This window comes from Oreochromis aureus, linkage group 18 (genome assembly GCF_013358895.1).
Source record: "Oreochromis aureus strain Israel breed Guangdong linkage group 18, ZZ_aureus, whole genome shotgun sequence".
Taxonomy (NCBI): Eukaryota; Metazoa; Chordata; class Actinopteri; order Cichliformes; family Cichlidae; genus Oreochromis; species Oreochromis aureus.
In genome coordinates, this window is record NC_052959.1 from 29,300,036 (window position 1) to 29,324,938 (window position 24,903).

The following is a 24,903-nucleotide window of genomic DNA, read 5'->3' on the forward strand; positions in this document are numbered from 1 at the left end:
ATTTTCACCAGAACATTTTCTCATTTTGTTTTCATTTTGTTTTGTTTAAATAGAGGTTCCTGACAAAGTCAAAAAGCCTTGATAATAAGCAATAAACAAGTTTAAATGGCACCTTTATGCATAAAAACCTAAAAATGGGTCAGTGCCGACCTCAACACAAGAGGAAGGTTAAAAAAGATGTAGGCTTATAATAACAGGTATATAATAAAGCAGCAGATTACCTTTTTGTCCCTAGCAGTGACCCACCCTGTCCAGTCCAACCACCAACATCTCCCCATTTGATCTCCTTAATCTGATGAAAGAGAAAGGCAACTCGTTTGTATCGCAACAAAACAAATTAATGCATGGTAGAAAAGGTTCACAGAGCTCACTGTGACTATTAGAAAAGCCATCTACCAGATAAACACTCCCTTGAAAATTATTTTGTGAGTATCTGAATTATCATAGATAGAGTTTCTGCTTTTGAAATGCATCCGCTTCTGTGAATGAAATTTCATTCATGTTAATTGTACTTGGGAGAAGTTAGAAACTCTTCACATGGTTAAAAATCATACAAGGACTAAGTGGGAAAAACATTCATATAAAGCATTAAAAAAGTCACAGGCATGTGAATAAATATTCTATAATGTATAAATATATGACTGCTAACTTGTGAGCTCCACTTGATGATTATGAACATCCTTCATGAGGAGGATAAGCCACAGCAGGCCACTGCTGAAAAGTCTGGCTGTTCACCGAGCGCTGTATTAAAGCATTATACATTAATGGAACTTAAATGGGAACGTGTGGTAGGAAAAGGTGCAGAAGCAACAGGGATGACCACAGCATTGAGAGGAACTACAATGTCAAGTACAAGTCAAGAACATCATGAGACACCAGCCCCAGCCCACTTCCCATGGAAAGGAAATACGACTGTCCTGATGACAACATCAGAGGCAGCTTACCCAGGATGAGGAGAAAAAAAGTGCTCAGTGGTTCATAATATTTTTCATTTCATTTGGAAATTAAGATCTTAAAACATTAAGGCTGAGTTGAAAGGCACTGAATCCAAGTTATTTGAAGTCCAGTGTGGAGTTTCTGTAGTCTGTGATGTGTCATGTGGTCAGCAAGTGTTGGTGATGATCGATCCACTGTTTTTTACAAAGTACCTGCCCATTGTGTCCAAACAATCAAACTGTCAAATGATTTACTGACAATGTTATTACTCAGCTGGACTTTTCAGTGAACTCTTCTGGCTTGAACCCTACAGAGAATCTATCAAAGCAACCTGGGCTTCAAAAACACCTCAGCGTTGCCACCCCCGTGCCACACTGATGCAGCAGTTCACGATAAAAGAGCCCCAACCCAGCACTGAGAGTGCAACCATAGTTTTCAGAATTTGGACATTTCTGTATGTCAATTCTTGCTTTTGATTGATCTTAGGAAATGTTCTAATAATTTGAAATACTGCATTGAAGTCTTGAAATAATTCACATGTAATGAATATAGATGTTTACTTTTTTTAAATTATAAACAACAAAGACTTTCATGATATTTGCATTTTTTTAAGATGTGCTGGCAATATGCAATCTTGTCACTGGCTATGACAGTCACAGTGAAGCTACAATTAAGCAGCCGTGCTTTAATCACGGTGATACTTAGTGGGGTTATTAGTCAGGGACCCCAGCTTCACTTTTCAACCAATCTAATCCTTCAAAATCATGATTTTGCCTCATGTCTCTTGAAAGGTACAATAGTGTGTCATCAACATAGAAATTGTAACTTATATCAATAACATACGGTATGATTAGAAAGCCCAACAACAGATATCCGTGGAACTCTATATTTTATGTGTATACTGTACATAGTTGTCTGAATGACAAATATGTACATTAAATCTCACCTGTCCTTTGTAGAATCCCTCGAAGCCATCGTTCACAGCAAACATTTTGTGGCCTTCGGTGATTCCCACTCTGACAGCAGAACGAACAGCAGCATTCATACCTGCTGCTGGAGCACCGACGTTCATTACTGCCACGTTAAAGGAGCTCTGTGGGTGATACACAGCACCAGTCACACTCAGTCACACACTCAGTACAAACCTTACAGTAGGGGAAGCAGAACCCCATGGTACTGCGATATGTGGTAGCACCCTTAAGCTTTTTCAAATTTTAAACCATATTCATACTTTAGGCCCAAGTCCTATATTTAGTGTACGAACACAGAATATATCTATGAGCAGCTTTTACCAATGCAGTCATGCCATTAATTCCATGGCATGAGGCAAACTGGACAAAAACTGGACAAATGGTTCAGTTTGTACGTCATGGAGCCATAATCACTGCTTCATCTGTCCTCAGGCGAGACTCTGCCTCACACAGCAGCAGGCAGTGATAGCCTTTCATGCATGAGCCACATGCTGCTAAAAGACGTAGTGAAGTAGTAGCTACTTTGTCATGACAGCCACTGAAAATATCAACAGTCAAAAGAATATTTTCCCATTATTTTTAGCAGTTTTCTTGCTATTCAATCTTGAATCATTTGGCAAAAACGCAAATGGTGTTTTTACCAAACAATTTTCAATCCAACTTTAGAGCGGATCTTATTTCAAAGTCAAACTCGGGTTCATGTGGTCCACATTGCAAAATGCAATATGGATACACCCAACAACACAGAATGCATTATGCTGTGCTCTGATAATAGACTGAACCCGCAATGTTCTTGTTTTCAATTCGGTTAATAATGACACATATAAATATGATGTGAAGTACCTCAAAACGGACAGGCTTCCAACTCTCTCCTGACAATAAATGCTTAATACCAAATCTCACACAGTTTGCTTTGATTTTGAAGTCTAGCAAGCACAAGTGGGAATCAAACTACAACACCCGGTAAGGTCAGACAGAAATGTGTCTCCAGAAACTACACCAGCATCAAAAACTGCCAAGTATCAAACCTTGGTTTTTGATGCCTTATCAGATTATGTTTACTTTCTGTTTGATCAAATACAATTTCTTCATCATTTTTCAAAGATTGAAAAATCTTTGGCTGCTGCATACAGTCAGCACTAAACAGTTGGAGAACATAGGCATGCTGGGATAAAAAAAAAGATTATAAAAAACTAATATTCTGCAGATGAAAGCTTTACCTTTATCAGCCACTAACCATCTGTGAATAAAACAAAGAGCATGGAGCCTGTCCAGTTTGAGTTGAGAGTCAGCAAAAACACATCTATAAAGGAGACTACTTCAGAGTGATTTGAAGCAGATCACGCCCTCATTGCGATTATCCCTGACAGCAGGGCTGTTCGGAGTCCTGCACTGCAGCGCTAATGCACCTCTTTGCATGTCTACATTTCTAATTCCAAGCATCCAAGCAGAGCCATGAGGAAATAAGCAAAGGCAGACAGAACGACAGGTGAAGAGCACTGACGCTGTCCTTTTGTGGCACCATTTTACTACAATTAAAATAAAAAGGATATTAGTTCTAGACTTGGTAAGAAGCAGAAACTAAAATCCACACATATTTATCTTTGGAAAGATTATTAGAAGCCAAAGTGAATAAGATGGTCAAACTAACTGCAAAGCAGCTCCTCATATGACCTACACCTGCAGAAGCTTCAGACGCTGATCAAAAGCCTGTTCAGCTGCCCCATTTTTACTCATCACATACATCAATCTGCTCTTCATCCCCCGCCTCCTCCTCCTCCTCCTCCTCTCCCTCGGGATGGACAGTTATAGAAAGACAGACTCTGTTAGTGTCACAAAAAGACTGCAGCACCCACAATACACCTGACCAGGAAATACCTTATGCTAATGTACAATTCTCAGAGCAGCTGGTGGAAAGACACATTTGGAGAATAAACATGGTAGTTATTATTTTACTGGTTAAATTAAATTATTTTAGCTGTTAATATTTGAGTGATGATACTTACATTTGGAAGTTCAGAATCTGCCTTGCGAAATGAGAGGAGTCGGTAAGTGCTCAGATTGTTTTCGAAGCTCCTGCAGATGGAAAAAAAGTTAAACAATGTGGAAAATCCACAATGAATTCTGGTCTGTCAATGCAGCAGGGCAAACATTTAGAGTAATTAAGAGATCAATGTTAACACAGATAAGCAGGAAGTGGGGCATGCTGTCAAACCACTAAACGTACTATACACAACTTCTGTGTTGTGTATAGTGTCAGAAATCATGTGCAACATTTGACCCAGTGCTCCTGGCTTGAGCAACATTTAAGCACTTTATGTATTTTTTAATCTACCAATATGTCGTAGTTGTATATAAACAAAACAAATCCTACAGGTGTTTAATCATATCAGCGTAGTGGAATTTTACAAATACCTGCCACGCAGTCTGACCGCCTCATCAAATTTCTTCTCATCCATGGCCTTCTGTACTTCTTGAGTCTGATGACAAAAAAAACAGGGCATTTTTTTCTGGTGAGGCAGTGCTGCCTGCTAACTGTATTGCAGGTAAATAGTGTCTGGAGTTATGGGAAACTCAAAGCACCTCGATCCAGTGATCCCAGCACTATAGGAGCTTCAGTCTCACGGCATGAAAGCCAGTCCATATTTTATCTCTTTTTGAATTCCAGCTACATCCCTTTAGTACGTTTATTTTAAGACCTCTTTCTTTGCAAGAATAAAAATGTAAAAAATCAATGAATAAACAATTTTGTCAACTATATAGTTGCTTTTGACCTTTGTTGCTTGAAGAGAGTCTCAAGCTTTTGTAGTTATTTTAGGTCATTTTTAAAATTAATCTTCACATCTTTATGTTTTTTCCAGGAATCAAGTTCATATTTTTCTTTTGCCTAAAAATTAATCTTTCACTGTTTGATTTGTAAACTGCTTTGTTTCTTCTGTGGAGCTTTACAGTGTGCAACCCAGCAATTCACCCAGAAAATAAATGTTTCTCAAATTATTTTATATCTTCTTGCAGTAAGCTGATAAATGCTAAATGTCAAGATTAGTAGTTTGTTCTTGTTTCTTGTTCTTGAAAAAAGAAGGCAAATGGGCTTGTTGAGGTTTGTGAAGACATTTCACCTTTCATCCAAGAGACTTTTTCAGTTCTGAAACAACTGGTAGAGAGACCTAGGTAACTAACCCCTACTGGGGACTGTCCCTTTTGAGGTGAACCTGACGGTCGTAGACCCATTATTGTTCATGTGGGTTGTTACATAATCTGTAGTATAGAATAATAAAGCCAAGGTGTGAAAAAGTCGAGGCCCAATTTCCTTAAATGGGTAAAACCTCTGTGAGACCCTGCACCCCCCCCCACCATCATGTGAGCTATTGTGGTACCTTGAGGTGTGAGTGGGGGTGGAAATTACCTCTGTGCCAGCCTATTTATAACTGAAATAGCAAAATGTGTTTACATTTTCAAAAACCTGAAGAGGTTCATTCATCTTCTTCTTCAAACTCTCAAGATTACCATGACCTGGTTGACTGAGAACATACACAGGCCTGTTTCATCTCTTAATTTCATCTGCTTTGTTAATGTTGTAGGCTGACTGTGGCTTCTATCAGATTAGTTGTCATTATTTAAGTTTTTATTTTTTATGATGGTGGACTGTCTAACTGAATAACCTATTGTGAGATAAATAAAGAAGAAATCAAAGAAAAGTGACTAGCCAGAATTTTGATACAACTCTTTACTATTTTACATTTTACAAAGAGGTAAAAACAGTCTAATATACCATTGTTTCCACCAAGGTTCATGTTCCATTTTAGAATTGGATTTTATGCCACATGTAGCATTTCTCTATTATAAAATTTAAATTAATGTTGTTTCAGATCCTCTCCGTGAAAAATAAGATACTGTTCTAGTGGTTCTCATCAGATACAATTCAAAGGTTGTGGGTTTGAGTCCCAGCAAAGACTTAAAGAGAAGATCCAGGTTGCACACAAATGCGCATCTGTACAGTAGGTACTCAGAATGGGGTTTCTAGGGACGTTCACATCACCCACGTGAATTCTACGCCACATTCTGGGTCATCAAGACAGGACTTCGTAGGCTCTGTAGCGCAATGGATAGCGCATTGGACTTCTAGTGGATCCATTCAGATGCAATTCAAAGGTTGTGGGTTCGAGTCCCACCAGAGTCGCTATTTTAAAGGGGAGAACTTTATTGAAGGTTCCTGCTACACAAAAATCTTAGTTTTTCACCAGCTCGATTGTAGTCATCCAAGCAAAGTGCCTTGGTCAACTGAAAATGTGTTACTACCACCAGGAAATGAAAGCCTCAAGTTTACTAAGCACACAATCCACACTACTTGTAGTAGCATATGGCTGTCATTTAAATAGAGTTGAGTTTGGCTGTTAATGAAATTTTCTAGGTTTGCGTTCCACCAGAATCACTAACTCAAAAGGGTTTTTATTTCCCTAGAATTCTTTGCAAAGCAGAGAAGATCCAGGTTGCACACAAATGCGCATCTGTACAGTAGGTACTCAGAATGGGGTTTCTAGGGACGTTCACATCACCTACGTGAATTCTACGCCACATTCTGGATCATCAAGACATGACTTCGTAGCCTCTGTAGCGCAATGGACAGCGCATTGGACTTCTAGTGGGTCCATTCACGTGCAATTCAAAGGTTGTGAGTTTGATTCCCACCAGAGTTGCTAATTTAAAAGGGAGAACTTTATTGAAGGTTCCTGCTACACAAAAATCTTAGTTTTTGACCAGCTCGATTATAGTCATCCAAACAAAGTGCCTTGGTCAACTGAAAATGTGTTACTAGCACCAGGAAATGAAAGCCTCAAGTTTACTAAGCACAGAATCCACACTACTTGTAGTAGCATATGGCTGTCATTTAAATAGAGTTGAGTTTGGCTGTTAATGAAATTTTCTAGGTTTGCGTTCCACCAGAATCACTAACTCAACAGGATTTTTGTTTCCCTCAAATCCCCTGCAAAGCAGAGAAGATCCAGGTTGCACACAAATGCGCATCTGTACAGTAGGTACTCAGAATGGGGTTTCTAGGGACGGTCACATCACCCACGTGAATTCTACGCCACATTCTGGGTCATCAAGACAGGACTTTGCAGGCTCTGTAGCGCAATGGATAGCGCATTGGACTTCTAGTGGATCCATTCAGATGCAATTCAAAGGTTGTGGGTTCGAGTCCCACCAGAGTCGCTATTTTAAAAGGGAGAACTTTATTGAAGGTTCCTGCTACACAAAAGTCTTAGTTTTTGACCAGCTCGATTGTAGTCATCCAAGCAAAGTGCCTTGGTCAACTGAAAATGTGTTACTACCACCAGGAAATGAAAGCCTCAAGTTTACTAAGCACTGAATCCACACTACTTGTAGTAGCATATGGCTGTCATTTAAATAGAGTTGAGTTTGGCTGTTAATGAAATTTTCTAGGTTTGCGTTCCACCAGAATCACTAACTCAACAGGATTTTTGTTTCCCTCGAATCCACTGCAAAGCAGAGAAGATCCAGGTTGCACACAAATGTGCATCTGTACAGTAGGTACTCAGAATGGGGTTTCTAGGGACGTTCACATCACCTACATGAATTCTACGCCACATTCTGGGTCATCAAGACAGGACTTCGTAGGCTCTGTGACGCAATGGATAGTGTGTTGCAATTCAAAGGTTGTGGGTTTGAGTCCCACCAGAGTCGCTAATTTAAAAGGGAGAACTTTATTGAAGGTTCCTGCTAAACAAAAATCTTAGTTTTTGACCAGCTCGATTGTAGTCATCCAAACAAAGGTCAACTGAAAATGTGTTACTAGCACCAGGAAATGAAAGCCTCGTCGAATCCATTGCAAAGCAGAGAAGATCCAGGTTGCACACAAATGCGCATCTGTACAGTAGGTACTCAGAATGGGGTTTCTAGGGACGTTCACATCACCCACGTGAATTCTACGCCACATTCTGGATCATCAAGACATGACTTCGTAGGCTCTGTAGCGCAATGGATAGCGCATTGGACTTCTAGTGGATCCATTCAGATGCAATTCAAAGGTTGTGGGTTCGAGTCCCACCAGAGTCGCTATTTTAAAGGGGTGAACTTTATTGAAGGTTCCTGCTACACAAAAATCTTAGTTTTTCACCAGCTCGATTGTAGTCATCCAAGCAAAGTGCCTTGGTCAACTGAAAATGTGTTACTACCACCAGGAAATGAAAGCCTCAAGTTTACTAAGCACACAATCCACACTACTTGTAGTAGCATATGGCTGTCATTTAAATAGAGTTGAGTTTGGCTGTTAATGAAATTTTCTAGGTTTGCGTTCCACCAGAATCACTAACTCAACAGGATTTTTGTTTCCCTCGAATCCACTGCAAAGCAGAGAAGATCCAGGTTGCACACAAATGTGCATCTGTACAGTAGGTACTCAGAATGGGGTTTCTAGGGACGTTCACATCACCTACATGAATTCTACGCCACATTCTGGGCCATCAAGACAGGACTTCGTAGGCTCTGTGACGCAATGGATAGTGTGTTGCAATTCAAAGGTTGTGGGTTTGAGTCCCACCAGAGTCGCTAATTTAAAAGGGAGAACTTTATTGAAGGTTCCTGCTACACAAAAATCTTAGTTTTTGACCAGCTCGATTGTAGTCATCCAAACAAAGTGCCTTGGTCAACTGAAAATGTGTTACTAGCACCAGGAAATGAAAGCCTCAAGTTTACTAAGCACAGAATCCACACTACTTGTAGTAGCATATGGCTGTCATTTAAATAGAGTTGAGTTGGGCTGTTAATGAAATTTTCTAGGTTTGCGCACAAATGGGGGTACAGTAGGTACTGTAGCTCAGGTGGCAGAGCAGGTCAGCCACTTCTGTTAGAAGGTCGGTGGTTCGATCCCAGGCTGCTCCAGTCTGCATGCCAAATATCCCTTGGGCAAGATACTAACCCCATGTTGCTCTCCGATGCATCCATCGGAGTATGAATGTGTATGAATGTTAGACAATTAGCACTTAACCTTAGAAGTGCTTGTGTGATTGGGTGAATGAATTAGCTGTATAAAGCGCTTTGAGTGCTCAGACAGAGTAGAAAAGCGCTATATAAGAACCAGTCCATTTACCACCAGAATCACTAACTCAACATGGTTTTTATTTCCCTAGAATTCTTTGCAAAGCAGAGAAGATCCAGGTTGCACACAAATGTGCATCTGTACAGTAGGTACTCAGAATGGGGTTTCTAGGGACGTTCACATCACCTACATGAATTCTACGCCACATTCTGGGTCATCAAGACAGGGCTTGGGTTTCTAGCTCTGTGGCCACATTCTGGGTCATCAAGACAGGACTTCTTAATGGATAGTGTGTTGCAACTCAAAGGTTGTGGGTTCGAGTCCCACCAGAGTCGCTATTTTGAAGGGGTGAACTTTATTGAAGGTTCCTGCTACACAAAAATCTTAGTTTTTGACCAGCTCGATTGTAGTCATCCAAACAAAGTGCCTTGGTCAACTGAAAATGTGTTACTACCACCAGGAAATGAAAGCCTCAAGTTTACTAAGCACAGAATCCACACTACTTGTAGTAGCATATGGCTGTCATTTAAATAGAGTTGAGTTTGGCTGTTAATGAAATTTTCTAGGTTTGCGTTCCACCAGAATCACTAACTCAACAGGATTTTTGTTTCCCTCAAATCCCCTGCAAAGCAGAGAAGATCCAGGTTGCACACAAATGAGCATCTGTACAGTAGGTACTCAGAATGGGGTTTCTAGGGACGTTCACATCACCCAAGTGAATTCTACGCCACATTCTGGGTCATTAAGACAGGACTTCGCAGGCTCTGTGGCGCAATGGATAGCGCATTGGACTTCTAGTGGATCCATTCAGATGCATTTCAAAGGTTGTGGGTTCCAGTCCCTCCAGAGTCGCTAATTTAAAGGGGAGAACTTTATTGAAGGCTCCTGCTACACAAAAATCGTAGTTTTTGACCAGCTCGATTGTAGTCATCCAAACAAAGCGCCTTGGTCAACTGAACACTGAACCTTGACCAAGGGGAAAACCTTGTTCAAGGTTCTTGCTACACAAAACTGTCAGTTATTTTCCAGCGTGAATTTAGTCATTCATTGGGCTTTGCAGATTGTACTTCTAGTGGTTCCCTTCAGATACAATTCAAAAATTTTGTGAGTTCGAGTCCCACCAGAGTCGCTGTTACACATAATTCTGTGTGACTCCTGCTACGAATGAAGATTAGGACAAGTGAAAAAACCAATATAACTTAAGGTTTCTGTTGTATATCTTTTTTTTCAACAAAACAGTTTCCTCTAGCGGAAAGATTCTGCTTCTGATGATGGACCTTTGACCTTTATTATAAAACCTAACAATCTCATATCGGTCTCTAAAACAAACATACTTACCATCTGAACACACTCCATAAGTGGCAGTCGAACAGCCTGGTTGCCAACCAGAGACACGACGCAGGCCGGGGTGTTTGCAGATGCCTCCAGTAATGCTAGCACTGCCTCCACGCCCATGCGGCTTGCCTGCAACAATTAAAGTTCATTCAGAGGGAACTAATGAGCACAGAATTTTTTTTTTTTTTTACTTTCGCCAATCCATGATATGAGTCTTATTTATTGATTGCCATTTACCAGGATTCTGTCAAACGCTGAGGGTGTTCCACCTCTCTGCACATGGCCCAAGATAGTAACCCTGGTGTCGAAACCCAGCCGGCGCACTACCAGCTGGTTTTGAAGAGTAAACATGAATTATTAGTTGGGATAAAGGGCTTAAAAATATATGTCATTCCAGTTAAATACAACATATCTAAAAAATAACATCTATAAAAAACATTTAGGGTTTCACTTTAAAAAATTCAAAATTTGAAGAATGTATAATATATTCTATATTCTACTAAATATGTAGTGTCAATGTAATATTACATGACATAAAGCAGGATTTTATAGCATCATAAAAATAAACAAGAACATTCATAGGAACATACAATAACAAGAAAAGACGTGCCAAAAGAAAAAAAATAAGAAGGAGAAATCATGCAAAACATCTCCTGTCATGTAATACACATGCAAAGTGAACAGGCATAAAGCAAAATAAAGGGTGCAAAGAGAACCGTACAGCTCATCCATAAATGGTTCATAAATGGATATATGAAAATGCCAAATGAAATGTGCAAAAAAGAACAAAATACAACAGCATACAGGACACGAAATGGTGTGTTCCCATGTTGAAGGAAACCAACATCCACACCACGAAAGACAGTGGCCCATGCTTCTGAGGGAGAATTTGTGGCTCCGTGTATCGGCCAGGCTTCGTGACCGTACTTACATCCTTGATATAATCGGGGGTTATTGATTTGTTGTGGCGATCTATGGCACCCTCGGCTACAATAATAATGTTCAGCCTTTTCTTATCAGCACGATTCTAGAGGGTTATAAAGAAGTAAAAGCAGTTTAAAACATGACAGAAAATGTTTTGCATTGCCAAAAGCTGGAACCAGTAACGTAGGATAAGTCTGAGCGCTAATTACTGAGAGACCTTTGTGTTTCCAGAGAGCCCCATGTTTAACAGGGTGCCCTTCATCAGCAGACGTTTGCCACAATTTAGGAGAAGCTTCATATGTGAAGTTAACTGGTCGTGAAACGCAGTGTGTTATAGAGATACATCAATAATTTACTTATACTATTGCTGTTAGCTAGCAGGGTTAGTTTTAAAGTTGACTACAGAACCTTATTTTATTTACAGCTCAGTTTACATGCGGTGTTCACATATTTGGTCCTTTCTCATAAAACATTTCTAAAAGCCAATTTTGAATTTGTTGAAAACTTCTTTAAATTTAGGAATTTCTTTTTGTTTGGTAGTCTTTCTCTTTGCCCTTTGCTGTAATTTGGCTGAAATATACATTTAGTGCCATCAACAGTCAATCAGCTGCACTGCAGGGTACACTTTATAACCCCATATTTCCCTTTTATTTAAAAACTTTTAAAAACATCAGATCATTTTAAACTGTATTTATTCTTTTTAAACTGTATTGCTTTTTGCACTTTAGAGGCTGGTAAGAAACAGTATTTTGTTTCAGGCTGGGTAACACCATACAAAATGACAGTAAACTACCGTAGTTTTCGGGTCATAAGCCGCTACTTTTTTCCCACACTGTGAACACTGCGGCTTATACTGATGTGCGGCTAATGCATATTTTTTTTTCATGCGGCCAAAAACATTTTGCCTGGTAGCAGAAGACCAATAAAATTGACAAGTGGTATATATACTGTATATATACCACTTGTCAAGAGACGTTGTATATTGTTGTGCAAATATCTCATAAACATACAAGTGAAATTTGTGTGTTACCGGTACATACTTAAATCCAGTGCGGCCTGTACAAGTACAAAATTGATTTTCTTTCTAAAATTAGAGCATGTTTATGTTACCTTACGGATTAAATTAATCAGGTGTGCTCTGTAAATATCCAAGTGATTTACGGCTTAAAATCCAGTGCGGCTTGAGTAATTCCATATCAGTGTCTACTGAGCTAAAGAAACCATGACACCGAAACGTGAAGGTCTATAATATCACAATGAAACCTTTCCTAGAATGTGGCAAATGTTTGGATTCAAAACAGAAAGGTTGCTCTGCTGTAGCTTTTCATTTTCATGTTTACATCCACCAGCTGGTCCAGCTTCTGGTTCCCCTCTGTGTCAGTCTGAAACACAGCTCTACTCACATCCTTTACAAAATCAGAGGTAATGTGTTGTCCTTGTCGGTCAGTTGCTCCTTCAGCAACTATGATAATGTTCAACCTGGAACCTCGAGATCGAATCTGGACAATAACAAGAATACTAACCATATGAGACTGACTGGAAAATAAAAAAACAAAACAATGTTCTTCAGGTCTTCAAATGGTCTGTGATAAACATGAGAAAAGTCTTGTGTTTATGTGGTGGCCACATTGGACTTCTAGGCAAAGAGTCGAGATGTAATCGAAAGCTCGTGGGGTTGACGGTCACTAAAATCAGCCTCTTTTCTCTAATTCTTCTACCATATAACTTTCTTAACTAACTGCCTTTACGAAACCCAATTTCCTGAGCTACTATTGTTAATGTATGAACAGAGTTGAACTGAAGGCAACAACGACTCAGGCAGGCTCTGTGGCGCAATGGATAGCGCGTTGGACTTCTAGTGGTTCTTGTCAGATGTAATTCAAAGGTTGTGGGTTCAAATCCCACCAGAGTCACTTTCTTAATGCGTGTGGAGAACCTTTGTTATAGACAAAGTGCGAGTGCTGCTACATCTTAGCTACTGGCCAGTGTGATTTTAGTCAGCCAGCACGAAGCATCTCGATCAACTGGGACTGTGTAACCACCATCCATCTGGTTAGTTATTCAGGTTCACTAAACACAGAATGAACTTTACTAGTCTTTCATGTTTTGCCAGTTAGCAGTTGAGCTCTAATTCAAAGTTTGTAGGTCTGAGTCCCATCAGAGGCAGTCATTCAAGGGCCTGTTTTTCTCCAATTCTTCTGCCATTTAATTTTCACTCATAACTGCTTTCATGGACTCTAATTTCCAGCTTGAAATTAAACTGAAGTTTACTTATAGGAAGGTTTTAGATTACAATCAAATGATTTGGAGATTCTGGGTTGACTTTTGCAGGTTGGCTTAGTGACCCAACACTCAGCAGGCTCTGTGGCGCAATGGATAGCGCATTGGACTTCTAGTGATTTCCTTCAGGTGCAATTCAAAGGTTGTGGGTTCGAGTCCCACCAGAGTCACTTTATTACAGAGGAAAACTATAAAGATTCCCATTATACAAAAAATCTCACAGGAAACATTCAACTTCCTACTTTTGTCACTTAAAATTAAATCCATGAAAAGGCAGCATCTGAGTCAAGCTGAAACATGTAATAATAGAAGCCCTTGTGGCACAACTAATAGTTAAACAGTTCAAATGAGAGTTAGATTTTATAGCGAAAGTCAAATTTGAGGAACTCTGCTTTACTGTGGATATCTGGGGAAGTTTAAAGATGTTGGCTTCCTCAGATAGCCACAATTCACAAGTCACAATTCTGTGTCAAAGACTGGATGAAAACTGGAGTATGGTCCCCCCAGAGCATTGTGAGAAACTGGTAAAATTCTGTGGGTGCAGATGTTCTGACGTAAATTAAAGCGAGAACTTCTACACATTATACTAAGTTATGACAGCTGTAACCTTCCAATATGTCATTTATACATTTATTTTCTGTGACAGTGATTACTGTTCTCACTTTTTTACACTCTATTTTCAAGAAAATAAAGGTTTTTGCTGAAGAGCCTTAGTTATTCTAACATATTTTCTGTCATGTAAATCTTTATTAGAAACTTACTTACTTAAATTACTTCTGCTATATGTCCCTAGCCAAAGACAGAAAACTATCCACTCTAATTAAAACATAAGCTACTACAGCGGAAACTGTGTGTGTGTGTGCTTGTCACCTCAGACAGTTTCTGACACATGTTGTCTTCCCATCCATCTTCAGGAGGCATTTCTGGGATAAAAACCCAGTCTGCTCCACATGCCAGGGCGCTGACCAGGGCCAGATATCTGCACACATATACAGTTTATAAAACCATACATTTCAGCTCTCACTAAAGACAGTTCTTTTAGTCTCTTGCTACACAGAAATCTCACTAAACCCAGAATGCACTCCACTCACTAGCCTTATCAGTACGCCCAAGCAGCAGGCTCTGTGGCGCAATGGACAGCGCATTGGACTTCTAGTCAAGCAAGTGAGATGCAATTCAAAGGTTGTGGGTTCGAGTCCCACCAGAGTCGCTTTTTCGCCTGCAAAACCCTGCTCTCAAAGCTAAATTTTCTGGACCATGGTATCGCACCTGTGCAGTTTCATACAATACATCTGCATAAATTACTGCTTTGACATTTGTCTGACTCACTTGTCGGTATTTCAACATTCTGCATTTATCAGTCGACATTATCAAAGTGTTAAATATGCTTTCCATAGAATTTGATTAGATACTTGAAAAAGGTTAAGCATATGATTTTGTGGTCACCAAGACTAAGTGGATGTCACGCAATATTATGTATATGTGTGTGTGAAATAAAAGATGCTTACCCGCAGTGTCTGCCCATGACCTCCAGGACAAACGTCCTCTGGTGGCTATAAAAAAAAACACAGAAATAATGTCAAAAACAAACAAAAAAAGAGCATTTTTGCTGAAACTCAGTGGGTTGATCTAAATTTGTTCAGTAGAGGGGGAACTCCAACCTTTACCCTATACTGAAGCATATACAAAAACACAGTTTATATCTTTTCTATTAAAACCTCTCTCAGAAATTGTTCACCTCTGGGCAGTGGTCATGATGGCGTCCACCACCTCAATGATCCGATGCAGGGCCGAGTCGGTGCCGATGGTCATGTCAGTGCCGCAGAAGTCGTTGTCGATGGAGCCAACCATACCGACGATGTGGAGCTCAGAGTTTCTCTGGGTCGCTTCCTCATCGATCAAACCTAAACAAAAAAAACAAGGATGGAGAAAGTTTCCCTTTACACTTGTAAAAGCAGGGCACCCTGTAGTTAAATTTCAAAAAAACCAAAAACCTCCTGTTGTGAGGAGTCACCTTGCTGCAAGAGCTCCTCCAACAGGCTGCTCCACTCCTCCCTGAACAGGTTGGCTCCAGTCAAGCTTCCGTCTCCACCAATCACACACAGGTTGGTGATGTCACGCTGCACAAGGTTGTGTGCAGCTTTCAGGCGACCCTCATGGGTACGGAAATCTTTGCAGCGGGCACTCCCGATGACAGTTCCACCCTAAGGTAAACAAACATTACAATAAAAGAAAACCTGTGATGATTTTCTTCAATTTTTATTTTTTTAGATATTCCTTTGGCTTATTTTTAGGACATCGTGTCCTCTTAGACTCCTGTATTTTTTCCAGTATAGCTGACCTACGAGATCTTTTATCCCCACTGTTCACTCATCAGTGAAAAGTACTCATTGAACCTCAGTATCATCGAGCTGCAACCTAAAAGCTTTGTCGCCTGTGTCCCTTTGAGTAAAAGTCACTCATGTCCCCTACGACAACACATAGGTCACTGTTTGTACCAGCATAAGTACTGCAGAGGTTTTCTTACCAAACACTTTTAATGATGCTAAAATGTCTACAGTATTTACTACACACAGTATTTTTCTGAAAGCAGACTGAATTTGTTTCAATGGTTACACCCCGTTAAGAAGAAACGTGCAGTGTGTGTGAGCTGAACACTGCAGCTGAATAATCTGCTCACCACTTGCAGCATGCTGGAGACGCTTTCCCACTTCGCCTCTTTGATGTTGTCTCCACCGTCCACCATCCCCTGGTATCCCTGACAAGAGCAATCAGTGTGACAGACATTAACTTGACAAAAACTGAAAAAAAGTTTGTTTGTTTTTTAATTGACAAATGAAGAACAGTGCTCGATATTTTTAAATTGAACCAAAACTCAATAGGAACTTGAACACAACCCTGTGGGTCAGGTTAAGCTTTTTTAGGGTACTGCTGTGTTGTGTACAGGGATTAAAACTGCGAGGCGATGGTCCCAAACCAAAATAAAAGCACTGTGGCACTCAGCTGTTATTACTCACAGCCCAGTGGTTATTTGAAGCTGATGGGGACATGACAGTGCGGCAAGTGAAGGATGAAGCCTGCCCTTTGTAATCCAATTATATCCACACTGAGACCAGATCATGTCTGTCTGCCCCCGTCGTTCATGGCATCATGTCCGTTAAAAAATGCACATACTGTACATCCTCAGACATTCAATATCGATGACTCTCAGGGACTCAGGAAAGAAGGAGTTACCACAGTTATTATCACTATCAAATCATCATTTCCATCAGCAGCACGTTTAGGTTCAAATACTGTTACAGTTGGTCTGATCTGTGATAGAGCCCAAACAGTAGGCGGCACCTGTCAAGGTAATATCCACGCTCAAGGTTTTCCAGTAGAAAATTTATGATCCGTGTTATAAGTCAGTGCTTTTATGTTAGGGCTGGTCAGAGTACATACTGTATCCAAATCCATGCCCTTGCTTCCAGTAGGTTATAAATACAAAACAAGCCCATAGTGGGTTCAAATTTCTTTGTGGACACAGTTTTAAGTGACAATACACTCCACTTCAATCAAATGTTCACACACAGACAGTCCAAGGACACCACTTTCATTTTAGTGTTACAAGTGTGGAGGCCAAAAAGACAAAAACAAGGTCACTACCTGTAAAGGAATTAATCTGGAGATCTTAATGACTGAAAAACAAAGGTTTAACTATCTGAGCCATAAACAATGACTGTAGTCAGTGTGGGTGATTTAAGGTAATCTTTTCAAAATAGCACCTAAACAGCATGAAGTGAGGCGAGAAATGCTTAAATCTGTTGGAACAGAACAGCTTTCACAGCACAGCTTAAGGAGACAAAAATGAAGTGGCGGGCAGCCAACACTGTGCTGTTTTTGATTTTCATGTGTAGAGAAGTTTTCGCAGCTACACTTGGGTGAATTTGGCTGAACAAAATATAATGTGTTTTGCAACAACAGGCAGTAACAGCACAATGACTTGTCTGTGACATGTTTGGGTTTCTCTTCATAAACCTGATTTGACACAATGTGGTGAATTTACACCAAAGATTACATCTATGCAACCCTGTACATACGATGCATTTAACCCCAATAGAAAAATAAAACAATGAAATTCACATTTTAAGTTTTGAGACTTTGCAGCCACCTGAATGACTCCTTAAGGTCAAATTCAGTTACAAAAGCAGAGCAACAGGCAGTCTTGAGTCTTGCTGGCTCTATCACAGACAATCACAGCTCGATAAAAAGACTCGTCAGTTCTAATTTAGTTCACCGTGTGGTGTGGCAGACACTGCAGACTCTCCTGGGGCTATGTCTAAAGCCTGAGTCATGCCTCACCTCATGGATGAAGTAGACCTTTGCTCCCACATAGATGCCCATCCGCACGACAGCCCGGACAGCTGCATTCATACCTGGAAATAGCGAAAAAAAAGAGTTTGGGGTTGATACAGAAACAAACAGTGTTTCTCACATATCACGTTTGACAGGTTGGTCCGTCTGCATTAAACTGCAAGCCTACCCAGGTTGTTTTTCATGCTGACAAAGTGGCCTAAAAGATATTTTTGGTGTCAGCTAATGAAGAAAATGTTACTGCCCAAAAGCAGAGGCGACCGCCATGTTTATTAAAACTGCAGTGCAGTGACTAGCAGCAGTTTGACCTTTTCGGAGGACGTAGGAGACACAGAAACTGGAGGCAGAAATTAGTTTACGTCGGTCTTATTCTAAGGTGCTTTTGACATTTCAGAAATTTAATCTGTTAGTGAACTAAATAAACGATGTTTCCATTAATGTGACTGTATAAGCAGCAGCACAAACAGGGCGTGGCAGAAAGCTTGACAGACCAGCAGATAGCAGGACCGGTAAACACGATCGAAAAAAAGGGAGACAGGGAGAGGAGACTGCAAGTGAGAATCCCTCTGAGGATTTTGTGCCAAAACATAAAAGTGTCTGAAGGAGCACTTAGTGAAATTAGAGACAGGACAAAACATAAACCTTGAGCTAAGTCTGGTATCACAGTGAAGGTGCAGTTTTACATCACCAAAGACTCCCATAAAAGCATGATGATGACGAGAAATATCTGATGTGTAAAAACGCTGAGAGAAGGTACTGAAACTATTGATGTTACTTTGATTCTGCGTCGCAACCTGCATACAGAATAAGAGCTGTAGTAAAACTTTAATGATCCTAACGCTGGGTGTAATAAGAGAACCTGGTGAAAAGAAACAAGCTCTACATACAAACCTGGGCTGAAAATAACAAATACATCTTCCACTGTTTCATCTTTGAATTTTGACTTATCAATGAACTGATTATTTACTAAAGTATAAGATAAGATAAGCTAAGATAAACTTTATTTGTCTCAGAGATGGGTAATTTACAATTATCTTATCTTAATAATAAACAGTTTTAAGTTATTCTGAAAAAGACATCCAATCAACAAGATGCTGAATCAGCTGACTCTTGGCTTTTTATGCCATTAACACGCGAAATGACTGAATCATTAATGTAATTGCTTTTGATTATTTCTTCTTTCCATCAGCTAATCAATCAATCTAATAGGGTCAGTGCATACCAATCAATAAAGAGCACTGAGAATATAGATGACTGGTAAAAAAGAAAAGGTCACTTTAAAAATTCAAAATAGGGATAAAGAATCAAGTAGCCAGTTATGGAAAAGCATTGGAATGACGAGCATGTTAGATCTCAGTGAGCCCAGTTTGGTGAGGCACTGCATGCATCCCAGAATTTAGCCCGGCAAGCACAAGCTAGCACGCTCTGCCAACTTAACCACCTCGCCAAATTTCTTCCCACACCACATGGAGTAAACAACCCATCCCTTTTACTGGCCCTTGTCTGCAGAATGCGTATGGGATGGGTCTACTCCTTGGATGACTATGTCACGATTTTGGCATTACTACAAGAGCTCAATTCACTGAGCTTGGCAGAGCCAAAGGGGCCATGGCAAAGGGCCAGAGCTAAACAACAAAGGCTTAGCAGGGGGGGAAAAAAGTTGAACATGAACTCTTCTGGAAAGGCAGTGCAATCAGTCAGAAGTGTGCAATCATACATTTCTTGCAGATAACTATAAACAAAGTCTTCTGTTTACCTTGCAATGATTGCAACAGACACAAATAATGGATTAAGTGGCAGCCACTGCATGGGCAATCAGCTTTAGATAGAGAAGCACTGATAAACTGGTTGACATCAGCCTTGTTGACTGATATCAGGCTATTAGCAAATAAGATGACAGTGTCAGTGGCTAATACTGATCTCTCGAGTCACATCGTTTTGTGTTTGATGAATGTTCGAATACAGTTTGATAAACAAAACAAACTAATAAAAACAAATGTATTAAAAATGTATAAAAATACTGTATCTCAAAACTATCATATGCAGGAATTCAGACAAGCACTGTTTGTATTAATGAGGGGTTTTCAAGGGTTTCTTATGATCCAAATATTCAGAAACTCACTTCTCTGTCAGTGGGTGACTCAATAAATCAATAACTGCCTGCAATTTTCTGATAAGAGACTAAAAATATCTCTTTTTTAATCTTTGTTTTTGTTTTCCCCACTTGTCTTGTTTATGATCATTAACTATCTCGGTTAGATAAAAGTATTAAATAACTTGCCCATTACCAAAACTACTCCTGCTGACCTAAAGGAAGTAGCAGCGGCATTATAAGGCAGGTGATATCCAGGACAAATGCACTAAGGGGTGGGGGTTGGGTGGGGGAGTCACCCAACACAAAAAGAAACACAGTATGGAGGCCTGGATGTGGTTTCAGCCTGTACAGTGTTTGCTAACGAGTGCTGACAGCACGAGCTAGTGTTGCTAAGAGACCTGCAAAGTGCTGATTGGTCAGAGAGGACCTGCGCAAATGTGTGAAATTGAGCTGAATTGTGTGATACTATAATTGAGTTTTACAAAATTATAAAGAACAAATTAATAAGGATTTCACGGGATGACAGATAAGGGCGATCAGCGACTGTGAGTACATCTCATTTATCATCTCACATCTAATGTATGTGTGTGCGCGTGTGTGTGTCGTGTCCCAGCTGAGCTCTTGGATTAAATCACAAATCATAAAATGCTGTTAGTATTTCCTCCCAGACTGCTGCAATGACTAAACGCCTCCAGCTCAGTCTGGGCATGTATTCTCCGCAGCGGTCGGAAAATCTGCCTTGGCAAAACTTTGTCATCGCATATGAAACACCGATGTTCCTGTGGGTTCAGAAAACTGTAAAGTTTGCAAAATGAAAGTCTGAAAAATAGCCTGTAATATTTTACAAAACTAGCGACTGTTTCTGCTTTTAACAAAGAGGGGACTTTTTATTAGGTAACACTAAAAGAGGCCTGTCAGCCATATTTCTAGCTCTGTGTTTTTATTCTTAGTCTCTATTAGAGATGATCTGCTTCAATTACAGTTTATATATTCTTATTTGGCTTATTCTGAACCTTGGTGAAGATCCTCAGTTCATCCATTGTCTGAAACACAGAAGGTTTGACTGGAAATAAGGAAAAGCACAAAGATCCTCTTTAATGATTCTTAAAACTTTAGCATCACACTTAGCTCATTTCGGTTTCATTTTGGTTTGTTTTAGTTTTCTTATCTTTAATTCAAATACGTTTTTGTATTTTTTTTTAATTGATTTAATTATCATGTCTGGGTAGTAAAAATATACATGTTCAGAATAAATGTAGAATGGAACCAGTGCTCATAGACATCATAAACTTTGTCCACATGTGAATATTATATCACAACAAACCTAATTATTCTTGGTGACACTGGCAAGGGGGGAAAAAAACCCCTTAAAGACACTCGAGGCTGCTAAAGGCTTCCACTGCAAAGAGATTCTCCAGGAAAGGCATTCAAAAGCTAGTCCTGCTATCTTTTGACCCTGGTGAGTGGGACTGTGTGTGCATCATGTTCACACCGCAGGAACAATGTCCAAGTGTAGTTATAATTAAATCTCAGCTGCTGCCAGCAGGGGTGTGCGCTCTTACACATTGTTACTACAGAGGCTGGCTCTATTACATTCTACACAGGTGCTCATGTGCTGCCTTCTGCTGCAGAGACACTGAGAAACGAAATATTCATCCACTCATAGAGGAGCCTATAGGCACCGTGTGTTATGTAACAGCCTGGCTAAGAGGCAACAATGGCTCTGCTGCTGCACTGCACGCATAGAGCCGATACTAGATACATAGAATATTGATACATAGAAGTCCAATAAATACACTCTATTGCTGTTTCTGGAACATCACATGAATGAATGGTGACGCTATTAGATACATAAAAATACCAAAATCACTGTTTTTAAAAAAATATGTTTCACTAATATTAGGCTGTCGTCATGAAACCTAATTTTACAGATAAAACACGGTAACTTATTTACGCTTCCTTTGCACATTACACATCACAGCACACTAGCTCGCCCTCACGTAGGCGATCAACCCTTCGTGACTTCTGGATGACTACAGCGACTCAAGGACAAAGGAAGTCACTGGGGGTCTCTTTCAAAATTAAAGCCCTGCAGCGGAAAGGGGAGGGGAAACCCTTTACTGTGAAAGGTTACGCCGGAAGACGAGTAATTTAGTCTGGCTTCTTCACGGTGGTCCCCCTCACGACTCATCTTCAGTGATGCAACACATGTATTTCTGCTGAAACGTGGTCCTTTTTTAAAATGAGGGGAAGTTGCAAAAATCATAGTTAATATAAAGAAATAAGATGACATTTAATGGCGTCGTCAACTTTTGCCTGAATTGATAAATTATAGGGATTTTAATAATAACAATAATAGTAATAATAATAATATTATTATTATTTCCATCACGAGGCGTGGACTTTATATTTTTCCACCAAAAGCAGTGGAGAAACCTGACTGAGTGCACACCATAGTGTACAACACTGTCAGCTTTGAGTTGCTGTTTCAATCATACGTATGCCATCGGGACGCGCACAGGGACGCAGGACACACAGGCAATCGATACAGGAAACACAGCCCATATAGATTCTGCAGTGGTGCAGAATGCATGATAAGGAGAGTGACTCCCCACGTAAGAGGATTCAATTATTTAATTACCGCAAACACTTGTTGATTTCAGTGAAGCTTTCCAAACTGCCCCCCTCATCCCTGCTGCAATGCGAGCATATCTTTTCCCAGCAGGTCGTGATTACTACTACTACTTCATACTACCTCAAGCGGTTATAAATAGTCTACTGCAGCATCCATGGAAAAATGTGTAAGACAAGGGTTTCGGGGCAGCTGTTGCGTAACAGTCGCTGTGATTCGCTTAATACCTTGTAAATAATGAGTATCAAGAAAAAATAAATATATACAAGGCAAATAAAATGCATTATTTTTTTTTTTTCATGTAATTATGCACCTTGCCTGACCCCCACGCTTTTTGACAAGCTTGGAGGGGATACATCCATTGTCGGACAGGCCTCTAGCTAACATATTTCTCCAAATCTTCACAAAGAGGTAGGGAGTGAAATTAACCCTACAACCACACTGGGGGAAGAACCGCTTATACTTAAAGTAGCCTAACTCTGGCAGTGCATGCCACTTTGAGAAAATGTACGTCAGCCTCAGTAAACACGTCTGACAGCATACTTTAAGAGAGGAGTTTATTCTCCTTTTGCTTTCTCGGCAGCACTTTTGCGCGAAATTGTCTATTTTCATTAGGGCAGGAGCGCCGTCCGATAATGGAACCTCACTAAGTTACCTTGGGCATCTCCGCCGCTGGTCAGCACTGCTATGGATTTGCCAGCGCCGGATAGATTCTCAAAGAATTTCCGGGTGTCCTGTCGCTTCGGTGCCGATGCGCCAGCCATCTCTGTCTCCTGGGCCCCTGTCACCTGTTAAATAAAAATGTCAGATTTACTCTTCTACAAGCAGCGACCAGTAATACTGTCAATAACCGTGACAGGGGAAATACTGGAGGAGGACTGCAGTGGTTGCCGCCCTCTTTCTCATCATACACACCCCCTCTGCAGAGATCCTACATTTGGAGAGGTGAGTCACTGCATGGCGGTTTGGGTAGGGCAGTGGCATCAAGTGTCAGGTTCTGGGGTCAGAAAGAGGCCATTTGGCCTTTCAAAGAGCGAAAACTGCCCTGAAGCCATTAATTGCTCAGCCCTTTCACTGAAATCCATCCAGCCTTCCTGTGTGGTGAGTCACAATTAAAATGTGCAGGAAGTTACGTTTTTCTGCTTCTAAATCATTATGACAAATTATTGCTTTGTAACAGAAACCTGGAGGTTTTGTGCCTTTCTCTGATCTGCAGTTTATATAATGTACATACTGGCCACTATTTTAGGTACAAGCTGTCTTTATGATTCCCCTAATTCTTCATGGCATAGCTTAAAAAAGATGCTGGACACAATCCTTTTGGTTCAAATCGACACGATAGCATCACACAGTTGCTGATTTGTAGACACCCAAACAATACTTATCTTCCTTCCAACACATCCCAAAGGTGCTCTATTGGATTGAGATCTGGTGATGGGTACACTGTGAGTTGGACATGGTCACCAACAATACCCTGGTAGGTTGTGTCATTTACACAATGCTCAGTTGACACTCAGGGGCCAAAAATGTGCCCCCAACATATCATTACAAAACCACCAACCATTAATACAAGAATACAAGGCAGGAATAATTCATACTTTCATGTTGTTAAAGTCAAATTGTACTGTACCAAGCAAAAGCAGAAATCCTGACACATCAGACCAGAATGTTTTTTTCATTCTTCTGTTGTTAGGTTCAGCCTGTTTCTGGCTGTTGGATGCCTTAAAAAGAGTGAAAATTGCCATGAAGCCATTAATTGCTCAACCCTTTCACTGAAATTCAGCGACAACTATGCTTCGTGAATGTGAAAAACCTCAGATATAGTGTGTTTGTTTGTTGTTCCATCAGGCCACACCCAACCAAACATTATCATTTGATTGACTGACTTGTCTTAATATTACAACCTTTAAATAAATAACGAGTAACCCAGTGTTCCTCACTTCTCCAAACTTAATCCCAGGATTCTCAAGCAACTTAAAGAAGTCCAGACGCTTTTCTTTCCAAGCTCCTTAGACAACGAGTAACCCCTTTTTTTAAAAAAAACAACAACTAAATGCTATATTTTTGTGGCATTAACTGGGACGCTTTAACAACCCAACATAAATTATTCAACTTAAATTCTGCTCTTAAAAGCTCACTTCCACTTTACTGTCTGGGAAAAACAACAGAATGATCCATCTTCGCGTTTTTCCTCCCTTCTTTGGCGCTCGCTCTTAGAAACCAAAACCAAAGCCGGTCTGCCTGACTGACAGCTCGGTCCACCAATAGGAACCCAGATCACGTCCCATGGAAAATTCCAACCAATTATAGCCAGGAA

At 40.2% G+C, this 24,903-nt stretch overlaps 1 protein-coding gene and 6 non-coding genes across 10 annotated transcripts in view; 6 read left to right on the forward strand and 1 right to left on the reverse strand.

Moving 5' to 3' along the window:
• LOC116331632 (ATP-dependent 6-phosphofructokinase, platelet type-like) overlaps positions 1–23,465 on the reverse strand; it is a 34,957-nt gene extending 11,492 nt beyond the window's left edge. Inside the window, exons 1-14 of one of the 4 annotated variants that reach the window (XM_031754375.2) lie at positions 23,242–23,465; positions 17,848–17,921; positions 16,187–16,264; positions 15,521–15,710; positions 15,245–15,410; positions 15,015–15,059; positions 14,377–14,485; positions 11,234–11,329; positions 10,540–10,632; positions 10,306–10,431; positions 4,323–4,387; positions 3,914–3,983; positions 1,883–2,029; positions 222–292 (exon numbers count right to left, since the gene is read on the reverse strand). In XM_031754375.2, coding sequence (XP_031610235.2) covers positions 222–292; positions 1,883–2,029; positions 3,914–3,983; positions 4,323–4,387; positions 10,306–10,431; positions 10,540–10,632; positions 11,234–11,329; positions 14,377–14,485; positions 15,015–15,059; positions 15,245–15,410; positions 15,521–15,710; positions 16,187–16,264; positions 17,848–17,921; positions 23,242–23,350 — 1,439 coding nt within the window. In that variant the 5' untranslated portion in view covers positions 23,351–23,465. Of the gene's footprint in view, positions 1–221; positions 293–1,882; positions 2,030–3,913; positions 3,984–4,322; positions 4,388–10,305; positions 10,432–10,539; positions 10,633–11,233; positions 11,330–12,629; positions 12,726–14,376; positions 14,486–15,014; positions 15,060–15,244; positions 15,411–15,520; positions 15,711–16,186; positions 16,265–17,847; positions 17,922–23,241 lie in introns of all 4 variants that reach the window. The other 3 variants (XM_031754374.2, XM_031754376.2, XM_031754373.2) reach the window with 3 other exon arrangements.
• On the forward strand, positions 5,996–6,087 carry trnar-ucu. The gene is given in 2 exon segments: positions 5,996–6,032; positions 6,052–6,087. It is a non-coding gene; the product is annotated as a tRNA-Arg (tRNA).
• Positions 7,030–7,121, forward strand: trnar-ucu. The gene is given in 2 exon segments: positions 7,030–7,066; positions 7,086–7,121. It is a non-coding gene; the product is annotated as a tRNA-Arg (tRNA).
• Positions 7,894–7,985, forward strand: trnar-ucu. The gene is given in 2 exon segments: positions 7,894–7,930; positions 7,950–7,985. It is a non-coding gene; the product is annotated as a tRNA-Arg (tRNA).
• On the forward strand, positions 13,048–13,139 carry trnar-ucu. The gene is given in 2 exon segments: positions 13,048–13,084; positions 13,104–13,139. It is a non-coding gene; the product is annotated as a tRNA-Arg (tRNA).
• On the forward strand, positions 13,585–13,676 carry trnar-ucu. Its single transcript is given in 2 exon segments — positions 13,585–13,621; positions 13,641–13,676. It is a non-coding gene; the product is annotated as a tRNA-Arg (tRNA).
• Positions 14,625–14,716, forward strand: trnar-ucu. The gene is given in 2 exon segments: positions 14,625–14,661; positions 14,681–14,716. It is a non-coding gene; the product is annotated as a tRNA-Arg (tRNA).
• Positions 23,466–24,903: the final 1,438 nt, after the last annotated feature.